Here is a 21,851-nt window from a genome sequence, read left to right as displayed (position 1 = left end):
CATGAAAATGACGAGGTTTTTTCGGTGTCGTTTACTCCGTGAAACGACATGAAAGCCCAATGAGTGCCCCGCGTCCCCATGCTTGCCATGCGACGGGCACAGGTTACTATTCCCAATCATGGTCCACATGGATAGTAAAGTATCAAAAAGTTGAAAATGAAAAAAAGGTAGAAAACTTATTTCAACCATATACTGTGTCGACCTAATGCATATTGACCAATAGTGGTCGACCTATTGACTGTCTATCTATCACCTAGATACCATGTTTTCCTTATTACCTCCAGACTATCAGGGCAAATACAGAGAAGTTGGTAAACTGGGTGGTATAAGTTACTGTAGCTAGAAAATACTGTATATACACCATATGCAAAGCTGGATGCATCTGCCTCTGCTTCAGCCCACAAGTCCTCACCATGAGCACATAAAGGGTAACCTTGTAAAGAATGGGGGGGGGGGGGAAGGGTGACACGCCATAATTTGGAGCTGCAAGCATAAAATGTAATAAAATATATTTAAATAAGTACCCTATTACATTCTCATTACATGATAGATCTGATTTAGAAATGAAAAGACAATAGGGTTAAGGATAAAAATACCACTGGTGAAATATGAGTGATGTAACTAAAGTAATGTGTTTTGTGCAGAGCACCGGGGGTTGTTGGCTGGGTTGTGTAACAATTAACAAACAGCAGCAGAATTGCCCACTGGGTTTTCTGCAGTTTCTGAAAAAGGGGTTCCAGATAAGATGCCAAATATAGTATATTATGTACATGTGTATACACGCAACCATTGGCAAATTTCCTATTACGCACGTGAGGCACATGCCTAGGGGCGGCACTTGGATGCTTGTGTTGGTACTATCAACCCAAAAAGTGTCAGTAACTGCAAAATATTTCCACGGTACTGTACCATATGCCATCTTGAATGGAAAGTAAATGGGAAGGACATGCACTTACTGCCCATGTAAGCTGTCCTACTTAGTAAATATGTATATACAGGTTGAGTAGCCCATATCCAAATATTCCGAAATACGGACTTTTTTGAGTGAGATAGTGAAACCTTTGTTTTCTGATGGCTCAATGTACACAAACTTTGTTTAATACATGAAGTAATTAAAAATATTGTATTAAATGACCTTCAGGCTGTGTGTGTATAATGTGTATATGAAACATATAAGAATTGTGTGAATGTACACACACTTTGTTTAATGCACAAAGTTATAAAAAATATTGGCTGAAATGACCTTCAGGCTATGTGTATAAGGTGTATATGAAACATAAATGTATTCTGTGCTTAGACTTAGGTCCCATCACCATGATATCTCATTATAGTATGCAGTTATTCCAAAATACGAAAAAATCCGATATCCAAAATACTTCTGGTCCCAAGCATTTTGGATAAGGGATACTCAACCTGTATAATTAAAATGTCATAGTTAGTGGCTTTAATATTATTCTATTAAATTAACTTTCATCAAATCAGAGCTTATGACCAATCAATAAAAATAATAAAATTCTGAAAGTGGGGGTTGGCCATTACTGTTGTGCCTAGGGGCGCCCACACCACTAAATAAAACACCCCTGCACGCAACCATAAATGTAAATAAATAAATATATATATATATATATATATATATATATATATATATATAAAATATTTATTTATTTTTTTCAAGTTTTTCACAGCAGTCTTTATGACAAACCCACAGATTTATACTCGTGTGACGCAACGCTATAAACAGATCTGTGCATTCAGCATTATAATTGCAAAAGTTAAGTAATACAAAGTTGAAGAAAAAGAGTGCAATTCCCAGCAGATGTGTGCTAGTTGCAGATAGATAAGTATTCTCACAATATAATCACTGCTTCTTCATTTCTACTCTGCTGCTGCTTGCAATGCGGCAACCTTTCCTTAAACTGATGAGCAATTTATCCGAACAAGACACAAACCAATCAGTCTGTAAATGCAGCACTGTTGTCTGGTTTTTGAGAGCTCTCCAAGGTACTGAAGCCCTTCCACAATGCCGGCATAAGTAACACATGTACTGCTATCTTGTGGCAATTTACTGCTACTTCCAAAGAGAACTTTATTGCTCAATGTAAAGCCCCTAATGGAGACACCACAGCCCCTTATAACCACAGCAGCAAGGACACGGATAATGGCTCTGCTACATAATCCAATGACTTAGTTTACATCATGTCTTAAAAGTTTGATTCTAAAAGGAGCCTTTGCCAACAAATGGATCGAGGGAACAAAACTTGATGTCTTTATATTCAAGGCGCATGTTCCCAGAAATAATACACTTCTGTGTCTCTCCTCTCAGAGGACATGCACCTCCTTAATACATAAACCGCTCCATCTGTACGGCACTTAGCAGAGTATAAAGTACAGCAATGATGGGAAGATATAGATCAGACAGGCACTGCGGAGAGGCTGAGATAGAGAGTAGGAACTGAGATGGATGGTATATGCAAAACCAATAAATACAGCAAAAATAACTTTATTACAGTGCGAAATTACACTATAATATACAGCAAGGTTGGTACAATACAGAGTACATTGTGTGCGTAATGGTTTATTTTAGGACCAAAAGATGTGTCAGCATCTATGTAGGATGGGTCCCCATTGTTTGGCTCAGTACTGGCACTTTCATCCTGTACTTGTATTTTGCATATACCTGTAGTATACGTCTATCATCTGTCATGTAGTACTATATTTTATATATATATATATATATATATATATTTTTTTTTATTTTTTATTTTTTTTAGCTGAAAGGCAGCACTCGGACGACTATCATGGTCAAATACTGGATCCCAAGTGACTGACCTATCACTTGGGATCCAGTGTTTGACTATGATAGTTGTCTGAGTGCCGCCCTTCAGCTGATATATTGCTTTTATGGCACCGACGCAAGTAATCACTGCAGACATGCCATTTAGGAATTTTATATGTATAAATATTTTGTTATTCATCCCATAAAAGAATTATTCGCTTTCAAGTCTTACGAGTGCCAGCCCTTAATTTACAATTTGCAATTTCTTCATATGAAATTATTTCCTACATATACGGTAATTTATGTATGTAATCACTGATAACCAGAAAAGCTAATGGAACTAAAATGACAATAGATTTACAGCATGTATGTCAACACCACTTAATAAAATCACGCCATGATAATTTGCATGGACAAATTAACTCTTCCTAGATACTGTACACTAGAAGCAACTTACAGTAAGCAAACTAATCTTCGTGAAGTCTGGACTCAGTAATTACTCGGGAGACATAACCATCCCTGATCCCAACTGCATTAAAGCCTCCCTAAATAAACAGAACTAATACATCTGATTATGAGAAACTCTGCTATTAGGACCCAAACAAAACATCACCAATGCTGGTTGGATGCATCATAACACATGACTATCCATTCCCGCCCCTTATTCTCTCCCTACTACAGAGCTGCATTCTATTTCATCATTGTTAAAGTAAGGAACAATGGGCAGATGTATTAACCTGGAGGAGGCATAAGGAAGTGATAAACCAGTGATAAATGCAAGGTGATAAACGCACCAGCCAATCAGCTCCTACGTGTTAATTTACATATTGGAGCTGATTGGCTGGTGCGTTTATCACCTTGCACTTAACACTGGTTTATGCCTGCTCCAGGATAATACATGAGACTTATATTCTATTATGTTCCTGTTTTAAAAGAAAAAAAAATTCAAACCATTAAACCAGTCTTCTGTGCTTCTTCCAACTGTCAGACAATTGATATAAAGACTGTAAGAAAATAGGCTGCTGTTTTTTGTTTTTTTATTATTTAAATAAAAAGTACACTATGCAAGCTTGCTATAAAGGTATGACTACATTAAAAAAACCTACCAAAAAAAACATAAATAGCAAGTAAAGTATGCTGACATTTTCACATGGTCATTAAACAAATAATAAGAATTTACTTACCGATAATTCTATTTCTCATAGTCCGTAGTGGATGCTGGGACTCCGTCAGGACCATGGGGAATAGCGGGCTCCGCAGGAGACAGGGCACATCTAAATAAAGCTTTTAGGATCACATGGTGTGTACTGGCTCCTCCCCCTATGACCCTCCTCCAAGCCTCAGTTAGGTACTGTGCCCGGACGAGCGTACACAATAAGGAAGGATCTTGAATCCCGGGTAAGACTCATACCAGCCACACCAATCACACCGTACAACTTGTGATCTGAATCCAGTTAACAGTATGATAACAAAAAACGAAGTAGCCTCTGAAAAGATGGCTCACAACAATAGTAATAACCCGATCTTTGTAACAATAACTATGTACAAGTATTGTAGACAATCCGCACTTGGGATGGGCGCCCAGCATCCACTACGGACTATGAGAAATAGAATTATCGGTAAGTAAATTCTTATTTTCTCTAACGTCCTAGTGGATGCTGGGACTCCGTCAGGACCATGGGGATTATACCAAAGCTCCCAAACGGGCGGGAGAGTGCGGATGACTCTGCAGCACCGAATGAGAGAACTCCAGGTCCTCCTTAGCCAGAGTATCAAATTTGTAAAATTTTACAAACGTGTTCTCCCCTGACCACGTAGCTGCTCGGCAAAGTTGTAATGCCGAGACCCCTCGGGCAGCCGCCCAAGATGAGCCCACTTTCCTTGTGGAGTGGGCCTTTACAGATTTAGGCTGTGGCAGGCCTGCCACAGAATGTGCAAGTTGGATTGTGCTACAGATCCAACGTGCAATCGTCTGTTTAGACGCAGGAGCACCCATCTTGTTGGGTGCATACAATATAAACAACGAGTCAGATTTTCTGACTCCAGCTGTCCTTGAAATATATATTTTTAATGCTCTGACAACGTCCAGTAACTTGGAGTCCTCCAAGTCGCTAGTAGCCGCAGGCACCACAATAGGCTGGTTCAAGTGAAAAGCCGAAACCACCTTAGGGAGAAAATGAGGACGTGTCCGCAGTTCTGCCCTGTCCGAATGGAAAATCAGATATGGGCTTTTGTATGATAAAGCCGCCAACTCTGAAACTCTCCTGGCTGAAGCCAGGGCCAATAGCATGGTTACCTTCCATGTAAGGTATTTTAAATCTACCGATTTTAGAGGCTCAAACCAATGAGATTTGAGAAAATTCAAAACTACGTTCAAATCCCACGGTGCCACTGGAGGCACTATTGGGGGTTGTATATGTAGTACACCTTTGACAAAAGTTTGTACTTCAGGCACTGATGCCAATTCCTTCTGGAAGAAGATTGATAAGGCCGAAATTTGAACTTTAATGGACCCCAATTTTAGGCCCATAGACAATCCTGCTTGCAGGAAATGTAAGAATCGACCCAATTGAAATTCTTCCGTTGGAGCCTTCTTGGCCTCACACCACGCAACATATTTTCGCCAAATGCGGTGATAATGTTGTACAGTCACTTCCTTTCTAGCCTTAATCAAGGTAGGAATAACTTCCTCTGGAATGCCCTTTTCTTTTAGAATCCGGCGTTCAACCGCCATGCCGTCAAACGCAGACGCGGTAAGTCTTGGAACATACAAGGTCCCTGCTGAAGCAGATCCCTTCTTAGAGGTAGAGGCCATGGATCCTCCGTGAGCATCTCTTGAAGTTCCGGATACCAAGTTCTTCTTGGCCAGTCCGGAGCCACCAGTATTGTTCTTACTCCTCTTTTCCGTATAATTCTCAGTACCTTTGGTATGAGAGGCAGAGGAGGGAACACATACACTGACTGGTACACCCACGGTGTTACCAGAGCGTCCACAGCTATTGCCTGAGGGTCTCTTGACCTGGCGCAATATCTGTCCAATTTTTTGTTGAGGCGAGACGCCATCATGTCCACCTTTGGTCTTTCCCAACGGTTCACAATCATGTGGAAGACTTCTGGATGAAGTCCCCACTCTCCCGGGTGAAGGTCGTGTCTGCTGAGGAAGTCTGCTTCCCAGTTGTCCACTCCCGGGATGAACACTGCTGACAGTGCTATGACATGATTCTCCGCCCAGCGCAGAATCCTTGCAGCTTCTGTCATTGCTCTTCTGCTTCTCGTGCCGCCTTGTCGGTTTACGTGGGCGACTGCCGTGATGTTGTCCGACTGGATCAACACCGGCTGACCCTGAAGCAGCGATTTTGCCAGGCTTAGAGCATTGTAGATCGCTCTTAGCTCCAGTATATTTATGTGAAGGGACGTCTCCAGGTTTGACCACACGCCCTGGAAGTTTCTTCCCTGTGTGACTGCTCCCCAGCCTCGTAGGCTGGCATCCGTAGTCACCAGGACCCAGTCCTGTATGCCGAATCTGCGGCCCTCTAACAGATGGGCACTCTGCAACCACCACAGGAGAGACAACCTTGTTCTTGGTGACAGTGTTATCCGCTGATGCATGTGCAGATGCGATCCGGACCATTTGTCCAGCAGATCCCACTGAAATGTCCGTGCATGGAATCTGCCGAATGGAATCGCTTCGTAAGAAGCCACCATCTTTCCCAGGACTCTTGTGCATTGATGTACTGACACAGTTCCTGGTTTTAGGAGGTTCCTGACAAGTTCGGATAACTCCCTTGCTTTCTCCTCCGGGAGAAACACCTTTTTCTGAACCGTGTCCAGAATCATTCCCAGGAACAGCAGACGAGTTGTCGGGGTCAATTGAGATTTTGGAAGATTCAGAATCCACCCGTGTTGCTGAAGCACTACCTGGGTTAGTGCTACACCGACTTCCAGCTGTTCTCTGGACTTTGCCCTTATCAGGAGATCGTCCAAGTAAGGGATAATTAATACGCCTTTTCTTCGTAGAAGAACCATCATTTCGGTCATTACCTTGGTAAAGACCCGAGGGGCCGTGGACAAACCAAACGGCAGCGTTTGAAACTGATAATGACAGTCTTGTATCACGAACCTGAGATACCCTTGGTGTGAGGGGTAAATTGGGACATGCAGATAAGCATCTTTTATGTCCAGGGACACCATGAAGTCCCCTTCTTCCAGATTCGCTATCACTGCTCTGAGTGACTCCATCTTGAACTTGAATTTCTGTATGTACAGGTTCAAGGATTTCAGGTTTAGAATAGGTCTTACCGAACCGTCCGGCTTCGGTACCACAAATAGTGTGGAATAATACCCCTTTCCCTGTTGTAGGAGGGGTACCTTGACTATCACCTGCTGAGAATACAGCTTGTGAATGGCTTCCAAAACCGACGTCCTTTCTGAGGGAGACGTTGGTAAAGCAGACTTTAGGAACCGGCGAGGGGGAGACCTTTCGAACTCCAACATGTAACCCTGAGATATTATCTGCAGGATCCACGGGTCCACTTGTGAGCGAGCCCACTGATTGCTGAAAATCTTGAGTCGACCCCCCACCGCTCCTGAGTCCGCTTGTAAAGCCCCAGCGTCATGCTGATGGCTTTGTAGAACCCGGGGCGGGCTTCTGGTCCTGGGCAGGGGCTGCTTGCTGCCCTCTCTTACCCTTTCCTCTGCCTCGCGGCAGATAAGACTGTCCTTTTGGTCGCTTGTTTTTATAGGAGCGAAAGGACTGCGGCTGAAAAGACGGTGTCTTTTTCTGTTGGGAGGGGGTCTGAGGTAAAAAAGTGGATTTGCCGGCAGTTGCCGTGGCCACCAGGTCCGAAAGACCGACCCCAAATAATTCCTCTCCTTTATATGGCAATACTTCCATATGCCTTTTGGAATCCGCATCACCTGACCACTGTCGCGTCCATAAACTTCTTCTGGCAGATATGGACATCGCGCTTACTCTTGATGCTAGAGTACAAATATCCCTCTGAGCATCTCGCATATAAAGAAAAGCATCCTTTAATTGCTCTAGAGTCAATAAAATACTGTCCCTATCCAGGGTATCAATATTTTCAGTCAGAGAATCCAACCACACTACCCCAGCACTGCACATCCAGGCTGAGGCTACTGCCGGTCGCAGTATAACACCAGTATGTGTGTATATACTCTTCAGTGTAGTTTCCAGCCTCCTATCTGCTGGATCCTTGAGGGCGGCCGTATCAGGAGACGGCAACGCCACTTGCTTTGATAAACGTGTGAGCGCCTTATCCACCCTAGGGGGTGTTTCCCAGCGCGCCCTAACCTCTGGTGGGAAAGGGTATAATGCCAATAACTTCTTGGAAATTAGCAGTTTTCTATCTGGGTTAACCCACGCTTCGTCACACACGTCATTCAATTCCTCTGATTCTGGAAAAGCTACAGGTAGTTTTTTCACCCCCCACATAATACCCCTTTTTGAGGTACCAGCAGTATCAGAGATCTGCAAAGCCTCCTTCATTGCCGTGATCATATAACGTGTGGCCCTATTGGAAAATACGTTTGTTTCTTCACCGTCGACACTAGATTCATCTGTGTCGGTACCCGTGTCGACTGACTGAGGTAAGGGACGTTTTACAGCCCCTGACGGTGTCTGAGACGCCTGAGCCGGTACTAACTGGTTTTCCGGCCGTCTCATTTCGTCAACTGACTTTTGTAATGTGCTAACATTATCACGTAATTCCATAACTAAAGCCATCCATTCCGGTGTCGACTCCCTAGGGGGTGACATCACCATTACCGGCAATTGCTCTGCCTCCACACCAACATCGTCCTCATACATGTCGACACACACGTACCGACACACAGCAGCCACACAGGGAATGCTCTAATCGAAGACAGGACCCTCTTAGCCCTTTGGGGAGACAGAGGGAGAGTTTGCCAGCACACACCAAAAACGCTATAAATGTATATAAACAACCCTAGAAGGTGTTGTTTTTGATATAAGCGCTTTTAATATATCAATATCGCCAAATTATGTCCCCCTTCTCTTTGTTACCCTGTTTCTGTAGTGCAGTGCAGGGGAGAGTCCTGGGAGCCTTCCTCACCAGCGGAGCTGAGCAGGAAAATGGCGCTGAGTGCTGAGGAGAATAAGCTCCGCCCCTTTTTCGGCGGGCTTTTCTCCCGGGTTTTAAGAAAACTGGCCTGGGTTAAATACATACATATAGCCTTAATGGCTATATGTGATGTATTTATTTTGCCACTAAAGGTATTTAATATTGCTGCCCAGGGCGCCCCCAGCAGCGCCCTGCACCCTCCGTGACTGAATCAGTGAGACGTGTAGCAACAATGGCGCACAGCTGCAGTGCTGTGCGCTACCTTCATGAAGACTGAGGAGTCTTCTGCCGCCTGCTTTCCGGACCTCCGTCTTCAGCGTCTGTAAGGGGGATCGGCGGCGCGGCTCCGGGACGAACCCCAGGAGGACCTGTGTTCCGACTCCCTCTGGAGCTAAGTGTCCAGTAGCCTAAGACTCCAATCCATCCTGCACGCAGGTGAGTTGGAAATCTCTCCACTAAGTCCCTCGATGCAGTGATCCTGTTGCCAGCAGGATTCACTGAGATTTAAACCTAAAAAAACTTTTTCTAAGCAGCTCTTTAGGAGAGCCACCTAGATTGCACCCTTCTCGGACGGGCACAAAAACCTAACTGAGGCTTGGAGGAGGGTCATAGGGGGAGGAGCCAGTACGCACCATGTGATCCTAAAAGCTTTATTTAGATGTGCCCTGTCTCCTGCGGAGCCCGCTATTCCCCATGGTCCTGACGGAGTCCCAGCATCCACTAGGACGTTAGAGAAAGAGAAGTTGATATATGAGTTGCTCACAAATCTAGGCTACGCTCTCAGTAGCACCTGTGAATCTGAGTGACTTAAAAGACATTCTAGATTCTATAACAACTGCCCTTCACCCGACAGTCAGGGCTATATAGATTACAAATGACGTCATAATGTAGAGTCATAAATATTTCTGCAGCATACAGTAGGATCAGGACCACTTTATTAACAAAAGAGATTTCATTTACTACATACAGTGAGGACAAAATAGACTTTGTGGTGAAGTACAAATCTCAGGTATCATTACTTACTGCATAAAAGAAGTTCCAGAAAGCAGAACAAGCCTCCTAAACATCAACTAACAAAGTAAAAAGCAGAACAAGCCTCCTAAACATCAACTAACAAAGTGCAAAGCAGAACAAGCCTCCTATACATCAACTAACAAAGTACAAAGCAGAACAAGCCTCCTATACATCAACTAACAAAGTACAAAGCAGAACAAGCTTCCTATACATCAACTAACAAAGTACAAAGCAGAACAAGCCTCCTATACTGTACGTCAACTAACAATGCACAAGGCAGAAAAAGCCTCCTATACATCAACTAACAAAGTACAAAGCAGAACAAGCCTCCTATACATCAACTAACAAAGTACAAAGCAGAACAAGCCTCCTATACATCAACTAGCAAAGTACAAAGCAGAACAAGCCTCCTATACATCAACTAACAAAGTACAAAGCAGAACAAGCTTCCTATACATCAACTAACAAAGTACAAAGCAGAACAAGCCTCCTATACTGTATGTCAACTAACAAAGCACAAGGCAGAACAAGCCTCCTATACATCAACTAACAAAATACAAAGCAGAAGAAGCCTCCTATATATCAACTAACAAAATACAAAGCAGAACAAGCCTCCCATACATCAACTAACAAAATACAGTATTTACAATACGCATATTTAAAAAACGTAAATAAAATCATTATTTTAGAGACATAATCCTCTACCCCAATTGGCAGGAAACAGTTTCCCCCCTGTGAAGGATTCCTGCAAACTCTGAAATATGGACCCCTTGCTAGTGCCAGTAATGTTTCTCTGTGGACGACACTAGATATAAAATAACTGCATACTCTGCTCAGTAAAATGTGTCAGTAAGACGTGTTTTGATGGCTTCAGCTTTATCAACACACTTGCACTGAGAGCCGTAGACACCAACACGAAGAGACCATTAGAAGGGTCTGGATTTCTTTCACTTTGCTGCAGATTGGATGAGGAAAGGGATACTCTCTGGGAAGCACACTGCTGCTCCTCTAATGTACAGGAACTGCGGCCAGGCTTCAGAATGTTCCTCCTGGCTCACGTGTAGGAATTTGATCCCTTGGATTCTGGTACTATCCCGCTTCAGGTATTTGCCAGGTTAAGTAATCACCTCTTCATTGGTTGTGTTCTTCAATAGGTAAGAGACAGCTACTAACGGTCAGTCCTCCTGACCTATCACTGCCCTCAATAGAGACGCATTTTATTGGAAAAGAATGGACTGAGAAAGGTCTGTAATGGGTTCAAGGCAAAAACCAATACAATAGCTAGCCTGAACATGGTTGGCTCAAATACAGACTAAATCCAAAAGGAATTAAACATAATCATCCAGTAGCTAATTCCCAGCTTCTTTAGACAAAATAAAATCATTGGAAATGGATAAAAATGGGTATACAAAACCACATATGATATGTACTACTTGTCTACCCTAAAGTATATTCTTTGGTGATATTTGATGATTAACTACATAACATTACAGTACAGATGTGTCCTCATAAATCTTCCCTCTACAAGCCATGTAGTAGGAGATGCCTGGCGTGAGTCAACCGGCAGCTCTGTTAACGTCGGATGTCTTTTCTGCCGAAAATGTGTCTCATTCGCAACACTATGAGACTAGGACTAACAAGCTGCTTATGCTGATTAAAATGATGTGCGGCATGCCTATATTCTGTGTGCGACCACAGCTGTATCTGCATATGAAATGCTACATTACACTGATTTCCAAGAAAACACTGTAATGTAGAATTTCACATGCAGATACAGCCGCAGTCACACACAGAATATAGACATGCCACATAACGTTTTAATTAGCATAAGCTTGTGCGTTCTATTAGCATAGCAATGTGACTTAGACATATTTAAATGGCAAAAGGTTGCGCATATAGACGCTTGTCACTCCAAAGTCACGCCGTGGCATAGAAGGTCTGTTTAACGTGACTGCAGCAAGGATGTAGGAGGACACATCTGTATGTGTCAGTACAATGCAGAAGTAGTAACAAGGATCTTGCAGTCCTTCTGAAGACAAAGTACAATTTCTGCTGCATGACGGTAACTGATGTGTTAGATTTTAGACTTGTAACTGAGGGGTAATTCAGTGTTCTCTGAAGCAGATAATCATATTACCCATCTTATAAGCCCCTACTGACATATAAAAGTACACTTAATAACCCCTGAATGTTTTCGTCTATGTAATAATTGCCGTTAAATGAAGTGGGATTGATCTGACTACTTCTCGCATTCAAAATGACATTCCAAGAACAAATCTGTTGTGTTTTTTTCTATACTTGACTCTTTAATCACAGCAGGAAAAGAAAGTTGCTTGCCAAAGTTTGTTAATTACACCTTCACAGCATTACATTTCAGATTTTCAAAGTTAGTGTCAAACCAGGATGTGTGTGGATGTAGCCCCCATCCTCCCATTATCCAGTGTGCCAGAAGGCAAGGTGAGACCATGAGAACGGAATGTGATAGTGTGGGGGAGAGGAGCTTGCTACAGTGTGTTTCCAGTAGCTGGAACAGAATCTCTGAATACCTAAAAACCGACTTAAAATGGATCGGAACTATTTCCAACCGCTCCATGTCTGTCATCACCCTGGATTTCACCTCCTTTCTACTTTGTCAGCATTCCCAAAGTATGCATTCTCGGCCACCTTGCTGTACACTTCCCTAGGTAATCTTATCAGAATCTTTGGCATTCAATATGCCGTTAATAGACAAAATTCACCTCTGATCTCTCCCCTGCTCACTCATGTCCCCAACTTGCCCATCTGCTACCTCCTCTCAGATGTACCAGTGCTTTCTCATACTTAACGTATCAAAAAGATAACTCATTGTTATCCAAAAGATAACTCATTGTCCTTGACAACCCTCCCGGGTCCCCTCACCTCTCCTCCTCTCCCTTATTAGGATTAGACTCTCTTCTGTTCCATAAGTCAGTTCTCTGGGTGTCATCATAGAATCTTGCCTCTCCATCACTCCACATGCCCAGTCCCTCTCACAATCTTACCGCTTTCATCTTCAGGAGCAGAGGTTTCACTTTTGATGCAACTACTGTATAACGCTGATATTAGTCTCCCTTTATCTCTAACGATCCACTATTATCTTAGTCTTCCTCTACTGTTGTCCCATGTCACCGACTCCCCATAATTATTATTTTTATAAACAAGACAAACAAAATAACTGCAGCACTGAAAAACAGGGTAAAAATGATTACAATGTTAAGGGCCCCATACGCTAGAACAATAATGCCCGATTTAATCCAATTTCGGGCATTCGGGCCGATATATCAGGTGAAATCGGGCATTTTGGAGGTTTTTCCGATCCGGGTTCCTGTGAGGGTCGGATTGGCTCCCCTAGATCGTTGGTGCTGCACTCGTGATATGTCGGTTCCCGCAGGCTTGGCTGGGATCGCATACAAAATGTACCAAATCATATGGAATCGCATGGAACCACTCCCGGGAAGCACCCGGGAGAGTTCAAGGGAAATTGCCTCCGACTTCAGCCTCAGGACATATCATTGTAGTGTATGGGGCCCTTAAGAGAGCATAAGTACAGAACATTAACATAACAAGACAGGGTAGGACAGACAACAGGGGCGATGACACACAAGTGTGTACACAACTTAATTGTAAGGCTGGGTACACACTATACGATACAGATGTTTGCAAACCTTTTGGATAACTGGCCTATGGAGAAGGGATGCTATTTCTGTACATATATGTTTAAGTATAAAAAGTATAACCTGGACACTTAAGTAATAATATATACAAGAGAGGAAAGACATCATGATATCACTGTAAGACCCTGTGAGAGCTCCAGGCAACATTAGCATGTTAATAACATTCTGTACATAACGCCATCACTTTAGTCACAGATAAGAGACCAGAACCACAGCCCTGAAGATCTCTAGCAGGTGACAGCAGGGGTCACTAATACTGTGTGTGCATCATCAGTGGGAGAGAGCTGTAGGTGACATGTAAAGCAATACAACACAGCATTCGCCCGTAGAACTACCTTCAGCCAAACTAATCATTTCTTAATGACTAGCCTGTTATACACACACAAGATCCCTTCTCCTGCTCTCTGTGCTCCAGGCCTACACTTTGAAGCATATTAATAGAAAAAAATCACTCTTGCTCAGATAAAACCAGCTTCTGGCCCTTGAACGGGCTACATGAGACAAGCTTACAGATGTTTCCATGTCACAAAGGTACACATTTCCAGACAGAGCGTCTTACAGGAGAAGTACCTCAAGGCAAAATGAAAATCTTCTATTAGAGAAGGGGAAATGCAGAGATAGAACGCCTGTTCTGCAGTAGTGCCCAGGCTCACTGTGTACCCTCTGTTTCCTAAGGTAAAACAGTCCAAACTCTAAATCGAATTCTAAAGCAATGAACATTTGCCAGCAGCCCTAGATTTACAAACCATTGCCGGTTTTAAAGATTGTATCTCTGGAGAGTAATGTTTTTGTATTGATGCCGCGTGCATATGGTGGTCTCTCTATCGATCACCCTTCCAGGTTTTTCACAAGAAACATGAAGTGTATACAGATATAAGAGCCACTAGGGGGCGCACTTCTAAAGCAGCCTGGTGCAGTCAACCCCCATTTAACGTTCCATTTAACATTTTTCGTTTTTTGTTTTAGGAGGGGTTTTTCTTCCTCAAATTTGTAATGAATTTCAATGGAACAATTTCTCAGGATTTAGACCTGGGTTTTACATCACAGAATTCGCCAAAATACAGGAGATTTAATTAGCTGTGAATTTTTCATGGAGAGTCGCGCAAAGCACAACCTCCGGGTGTTACTCCAAGTGAAACATTGCTCTTTGCTCACAATTCCAAGTAGCACAAGAAAAATTCTCATGCATTTTCATTAATTGAAATGCGATATTGTGTCATGTTCTATTGCTGTCCATTACTGTAACTGTGCTGTATTGTAGTACACATCTTAGTAATGTGAACATTTCCACAAACTGGGCAAACAATATACAGGGCTGAATACGATTGATCAGATTAGGATTAATGAGAAAATGAATGATATTTTAATGTACAGGTTAGGGGGCATATGTAATTTGGTCAGCGTTTGTACGAGGTGCGGGAAGCTGGCGATCTCAGAGGGTTTCTTTAAAAGTGACAATCATTTACAAGACCAAACCATGCCTCGTAAATGACTGCTGCTTTAACAAACCTCAGAGACCAGCCGGCTTCCCATACCTGAGGCAATCTCGGACCCTATTACTTGTGCCCCAATATATTTTTTTCCGATGGAAGGTGGACCATATACTGTATATAAATATTTACGTTTAGACTTGGGTCCAATCCCCAGGAAATCCCATTATGGCATGCAAATATTCCAAGCTATGGAATAATCCAAAATCCAAATAATTTCTTGTCCCAAGTGTTCCGGATATGGGAGACTCAACGTCTATGCTTCTTTTTCCCCCTATTTACTAATTATTTGTATGCTTTTTTTTTAATTTTACTCTTAAAATTACATATTTTTGTTTTTGGTCACATGAGAGTCTTAAGATGGGCTGAAGAAATGCTTTACATGGGTTTACAACGGCTGTATTATTATTATTACTTATTTTTGTAGTCAAATGTTGTGCATCATTTTTTGTTAACACATCAGATTGACTAGATAACTAGATAGACAGATAGACAGCTAGAGTCAGTCCGGCACTCCCAATGGGTTGGGTATGAAATGCCGGCGGTCAGGAGATCAACAGCAGCATCTCGACAGTTGAAATCCGGTCAAGGGGCGTTAAGTAGTCTCAACCTCCCCCTACCCTACGTAACCCTCCCTTTTAGATGTCCAACCCTCTCCCCCAGGTGGTACCTAAACCTAACGCCCCCTACCTGCACCCTAAACCTAACTATCTCCCCCTCGCAGTCTAACCCTAACTCCCCTCTTCGCACCCTAAAGCTAACTCCCCCCGCACCCTAAAGCTAACTCCCCCCCCGTACCCTACCCCTAAGTCGTCCCCCCCCCCAATCCAGGTATAGTACTTCCCCGCCCTCTCTATTTCCAACAGTCAGGATTCCAACGTCGGTGTCATGTCTCCTGTCGGGAGTCTAACTGCATCCCCTTCTAATTATGATGAATACTGAGTATGATGCCCCCACAACAATGTAAGAATAAAATGATGAAGGTGTGGCACTTCACACTTGTAAAAAAACAATATATTTCTACTTTTTTACCTTGCAATGGCAGAATTTTTACTCCAAATTCTTCCAGATAACCCAGGGAACGTATTAGGTCAAGTTCCTCCTGCACGGAATCGGGACAGTCAGTAATTAGCTGTAAGCAGCTCCTGAAAAAGAACAAATAGCATATATAATTCACCGGCTAACAAATAGCATGTCTAATCATTGGCTAACGAGCTCATGTACAACTTTAAATATCACCAAATACAGTGTAAGTCTATGTCTACAGCAAATTACAGTCCCTAAAAGCACTTACCTCCCATACAGAAAACACCTGATCATATAACTACTCGTGGTCAAACCAAGCCACAAACCAATCAACTGCTCAGACTAAATGTTATCAGTCTAGGACAGGGGTCAGGGATATTTTTTACCTTTTACCCCAAAATATATTTAGATACGCCGACGTTACCCCCTTGATTTGAAAGGAAGGAAATCATATATTACTGTGCATATATACTGGTCATCACTGTTTATATGGCATTTCTATGCACCATAACACACCCCATGTTTGTTATAGCACACACACCCCTCCCTCCTCCGTCATATCTCCAATGTTCTATGTAATCTGGATAATACTGGATGGGCAGAGTGGTAACTAGTTTCTGGGTGATGACAGAGGGTGGGGAGTCCCAGTGACGTTAATTACTGCAGGAAAAAATAACTTGGCTACTGGCTCGCAGCACTATTATACAATAAGTTGCCCTTGTTTCATTTGTGTGTGCTGTGTTTTGTGTGTGCTGAGGGGATTACGCTACAGAGAGGACAGCTAGGGATAAGGAAGACCCCAGTTCATATTGCAGACTGACAGTTTATCAGACACCATCATTTACAAACCTGCCCTGAAAATACACCTGTTCATTAAAGCCCATTATCCACCCGTCACACTCTTACCTCATCAGTCCTCCCTCCCATACTGCAGACTCTGACAAGCAGGGCCCTCCGCTTTCTTGGCTCAGACTCTGCAGGCAGCAAGTCTGGACCTTTCTGTACTCCCTTCCCAATGCATGGGGTCATTGAATGCTACGGTTATTACATGATAAATCCCACTCTACTGTCTGTCTGAACCTTTTTTTTTTATATTGAATAGTTTGTGCATCATTGTAATCTCTCTATACAGTGATACAGACAGTTGGCGGTGGTATGTAAACTGAAATAAAACACAACAGGTTTACTGTTAATGATTAAGCATATGTTCCCCTGATAGATTATTTTAGAACTAGTGACCACAGTATAAAAGGCCCAGACTATATAAATGAGGAAACAGCAGAACACAGAGGGAGAAGAGGGGGTGGGCATATAAATTTACACACAAGCAGAATAGCATCCACGGGTTTTATGTGCAATTATAAGTGTAATTAAAGTGTAGTGTCATCTTTATGTGGTTTGCAAAATAGCGCGTTTAACATTCCCAATCACCGCCAGTGTGACTAAAGGGGTCACCTTGTCTCAGATCTCCACGCTATGTACATAAGTAATTGGCATCACATTTGTCTGTACTTTCAGAGAGTTCTGCTGACCTACACCTGCCCTAACACTCACGTATGATCACTATTAAGCTATATTGTAGATGTTTCCATAGAAATTAGACATTTATCCCTACTGCAGTTACAACATAACAGACATGAAAACAATATTTGCAACTGTAATCAGAAATAGGAAATCCATATATTTTGTTATTGTATATCCCATGATAAAACTAATAAGATGATATATACGCATATTGTAATTAACAATACATTTTTTGATGCATACTGGGAAAAAAAGAAATATTGTCTATACTTTTTCAGCTCACATGAAAATAAGATAAAGGAAAAATTTCTCCCAACTTTACATTCAGAAACTACTGCAGGTTTTCCCACGGAAATTCTTTCCCCTTCTCCTAAATGAAGCACAGTAATGACAGTCGCACTTTCCAGCTTCTCATCTGCACTACTGCTGTATGCTACCATGGGCAGACCCTCCGTTGCTAGAGACAGTGATATACAACAGACGGAAGGATGCAGCAACACACGTCAGGAAAATGTCAGGTGCTGGAAATGAATGATGATGCTTTTTGCAGCGAATCGCGCCATCAAGACTCCGCCTACTTCCCTATTAGGATTTGGGAATGTTCCCTGAAATTCCAGATTTATACCAGGCACTCCTGGGAAGGTGCAGTATTGGGCATTTCTGTGGGACTTACTGTCATGAGCTCACAATCCTTTATGAGGGGTGAGGCTGGTGACAACTGTCCTAAGTGACGGCAAAAAACTGCATCTCCTATGCAAGCACTTATTTGGACTTTTGTACATAATTGTTTTGAATATTTTAATACATACAGTATTTAGCAGTATCTATTGTGTAGCCACTGGCCCATTTTTCATGGGTCCTCCACTGGTGTGAGCGTTTACTTTCAGAATGCATAAGAAACTCTTCTTTATTACAAGAACATTTTCTTGGTGGACTATAAGGAGTAGATCCTACTATGGGCCCGATCAAGACCGGATCGCACCTCTGCGAATTTGCAGAGGTTTGCGATCAGATAGTCGCCGCCCAGACAAGTGAAAATCCGCCCTGTGCAAGCCTGCGTACGCCTTGTGAAAATAAGTGTAGTTTGTAAAGTAATTACAGCGCCGTCTTGGTATTGGCTGCATGTATGTCTTTCTAGATCTCACTAACAGCAGATCTACTATTAGGAGCTGCTATTCCATATAATTCATGTTTATTAACTTACTTTGAATTAATTTAGTGCACACACATACACACAAATGTAATGAATAACATTATCTTACAAGGATTGGGCAATATAAGGCAGCTCGTGCACACTCAGTTCTTTTAGTTGATGTGATTTGGTAGCAGAAAAAATTAGCAAGCCTAATATAAGGATCTGAACGACTTTGACAAATGCCATATTCTGATGACTAGGCCACTGTGTCAGAGCATATCCTAAACGCCAGTTCATGTGTGGTTTTCCCAGTATGCAGTGGATAGAACTTACTAAAAGCGGTCCAAGGAAAGACATCCAGTTAACCAGCGACAGGGTTATGGGTGTTCAAAGTTCACTGATATGTTTGGGGAGTGAAGGCTAGCATCTAGCTCACAGGAAAATTACTGTAGCACCAATTAGTGCATCGTAGCTTGCTGCCTATGGTGGCTGTGCAGCCACAGACTGGTCAGAGTGTCCATGCTGAACCCTGCCTGCCACCAAAAGTGCCTACAATGGCATTGTAACTAGACCATGGAGCAATGGAAGAAGGTGGCCTGGTCTGATGAATCACATTTTCTTTTACATCATATGGATGACCAAGTGAGTGTGCATCGTTTGCCTGCGGTAGACATGGGAAAAGGATAGACTATGGAAAAAAGGCAAGCCAGCAGTGGTAGTATGATGCTCTGGGCAATGTTCTGCTTGGACACCTTGCGTCTTGGCCTTCATGCTTATCGTTACTTTGATACGTACCACCTACCTAAACATTTTGCAGACCTAGGACACCCCTTCATGGCAACAACATTCCTCGACAGCAGTGGCCTCTCTCAGCAGGATAATGCGCCCTGACATACTGCAAATGTTATTCAGGAATGTTTGAAGAACATGACAAAGAGTTCAAGGTGTTGGTTTGGCCTCCAAATTCTCCAGTTCTCAATCCCATTGAGCATCTGTGGGATGTGCTCAAAAACACTAGTCCGAGCCATAAAGGCCCCACCTTGTAACGTACAGGACTTAAAGGATCTGTTGCTAACATTTCGGTGCCAGATGCCACAGGACACCTACAGAGGTCTTGTGGAGCCCATGCCTCAACGGGACAAAGCTGTTTTGGCAGGTGGTTTTAAAGTCACGGCTGTATACTGTATAGAGAGAGAGAGAGACTGTATATAAGATAGATAGATAGATAGATAGATAGATAGATAGATAGATAGATAGATAGATAGAGCTCTACCATCAGAGATTTCTGTCTAAGGGACCACCTCATTTTATTATCTAAATCTGTAATAATGACCCTAGAAGTATTTTAGCATTAGGTTGTATTTGTGACATCTCCACATAAAACTATATTTGTGACTTCAGAATAACAAGTACAGAATCGTCTGCCTAACATAAAAAAAAAGAAAACAAAAAGAAAATTACTGTAATTAATTTTTTAGTTCACTACCCAAAGTGTGCCAGTCTGCTGCTAAATCTGTCTCTTCTCCTCTCATCTGCATAATGATGGGGCAACAACTCTCAGGAGATTAAAGGGGGAAAAAAAACTAAAAGGCCAGATCCGTGCTACATATGCCAGGCATAATAAGGGTTAGAGGCACTCGATGAAACGTGATGCTCCAGTACATTTAAAAAAAAACCCCTGTCTAGCTGCAGAAATGTGGAGTAGCGAATTAGAACTGCAATTGCCACAAAACAGAGGAAATTTGTGTCACACTTCCGCTGTCGGGGTGCTTCAGGAAATAGGTCTAGAAAATAAAGTGATGCTTGGAACATTTAAAATGAAATTAAAGGCAGGTTTGGAATAGAAGAAACCTACTTACTGTATATTGTTTCATGAAAAATATATCAATGCACTGCGGAACAGAAGCCAAGAAACCAGGAGATTTAACTCTTCCTCACAGGATAGTGCCTCTGAATTCATACTTTAAATATTTATAAGTTTAGCGGCAAGGAAGCTAGAAAGCAGCATTTTATAATGTTTCTCTTTTTGTACAGACAAAAAGCTAAGAACATTCTACTCTGGTTAATATGTAATGAAGATGACTGGCGAGATAATATGCTCCACTATGGAGTCTCAGAATCATCATGTAGGGAACAAATAGTTTAATCATTTGAGTATTTGCTTGCGGCGGATCCTGTTATGTTATTCCATACATGTGAAAGCGGGTGTGGTTCGTTTTATCGACAGTATCTAGGTCGACAATGTTTAGGTTGACCACTATAGGTCGACAGTCACTAGGTCGACATGGATGGAAGGTCGACAGGGTTTCTAGGTCGACATGTGCTAGGTCGACAGGGTTTCTAGGTCGACATATACTAGGTCGACAGGTCTAAAGGTCGACATGAGGATTTTTTTTTGTGTGTCAGTTTCTTCGTAGAGTGACCGGGATCCCAAATTAGTGCACCGCGTCCCCTCGCATGGCTCACTTCGCTCGCCATGCTTCGGGCATGGTGCCTTCGCTCCGCTACCGCTTCGCTTGGCACACTTTACCGTTCCAATCGTAGTCCACGTGGATCGTTAAGTATGAAAACATCCCCCCCCCAAAAAAAACTTGAAAAACTCATGTCGACCTTTAGACCTGTCGACCTAGCACATGTCGACCTAGAAACCCTGTCGACCTTCCATCCATGTCAACCTAGTGACTGTCGACTTATAGTGGTCGACCTAAACATTGTCGACCTAGACACTGTCGATCTTCAGACCGGATCCCTGTGAAAGCACCCATGTAGCTGGTAAGGGGATGAATAACCAAAAACTCGATGTTCTGAATGCTGCAATGCTGATACTGGGAGCGGGTGTTAATGTTCCTGTGCAGACATGGGACAGGATTTCATCAACTCAGCCAAACACATCATCCCAGGGACCTTGGTGAATACTGTATGCTAGCACTCAAGGGAGTTGGCGAGAGTACGATCAAGGTCATCATAACTGATAATGATTCTGCTTCACAGACTGTGACATTGCCACCAGGGCCACCCGAATCCACGACATCTGCCTACATGTATAATGCATTATCGCACTCCACTTGCGCACTGCGCGGTTACACATTC

The 21,851-nt window shown here is 42.7% G+C and overlaps 1 protein-coding gene across 3 annotated transcripts in view; it reads right to left on the bottom strand.

Annotated features, from left to right (window-relative positions):
- The window catches only part of NBAS (NBAS subunit of NRZ tethering complex), a 1,316,984-nt gene that overhangs the window by 785,982 nt on the left and 509,151 nt on the right, over positions 1–21,851 (bottom strand). For all 3 annotated transcript variants that reach the window (XM_063915380.1, XM_063915382.1, XM_063915381.1), the window contains one exon: positions 16,109–16,221. In XM_063915380.1, coding sequence (XP_063771450.1) covers positions 16,109–16,221 — 113 coding nt within the window. The remainder of the gene's footprint in view (positions 1–16,108; positions 16,222–21,851) is intronic.

The sequence above is a fragment of the Pseudophryne corroboree genome, chromosome 4 (assembly GCF_028390025.1).
Source record: "Pseudophryne corroboree isolate aPseCor3 chromosome 4, aPseCor3.hap2, whole genome shotgun sequence".
NCBI lineage: Eukaryota > Metazoa > Chordata > Amphibia > Anura > Myobatrachidae > Pseudophryne > Pseudophryne corroboree.
The sequence above is the reverse complement of the archived record's forward strand: the minus strand, read 5'-3'. Positions and strand labels throughout refer to the sequence as shown.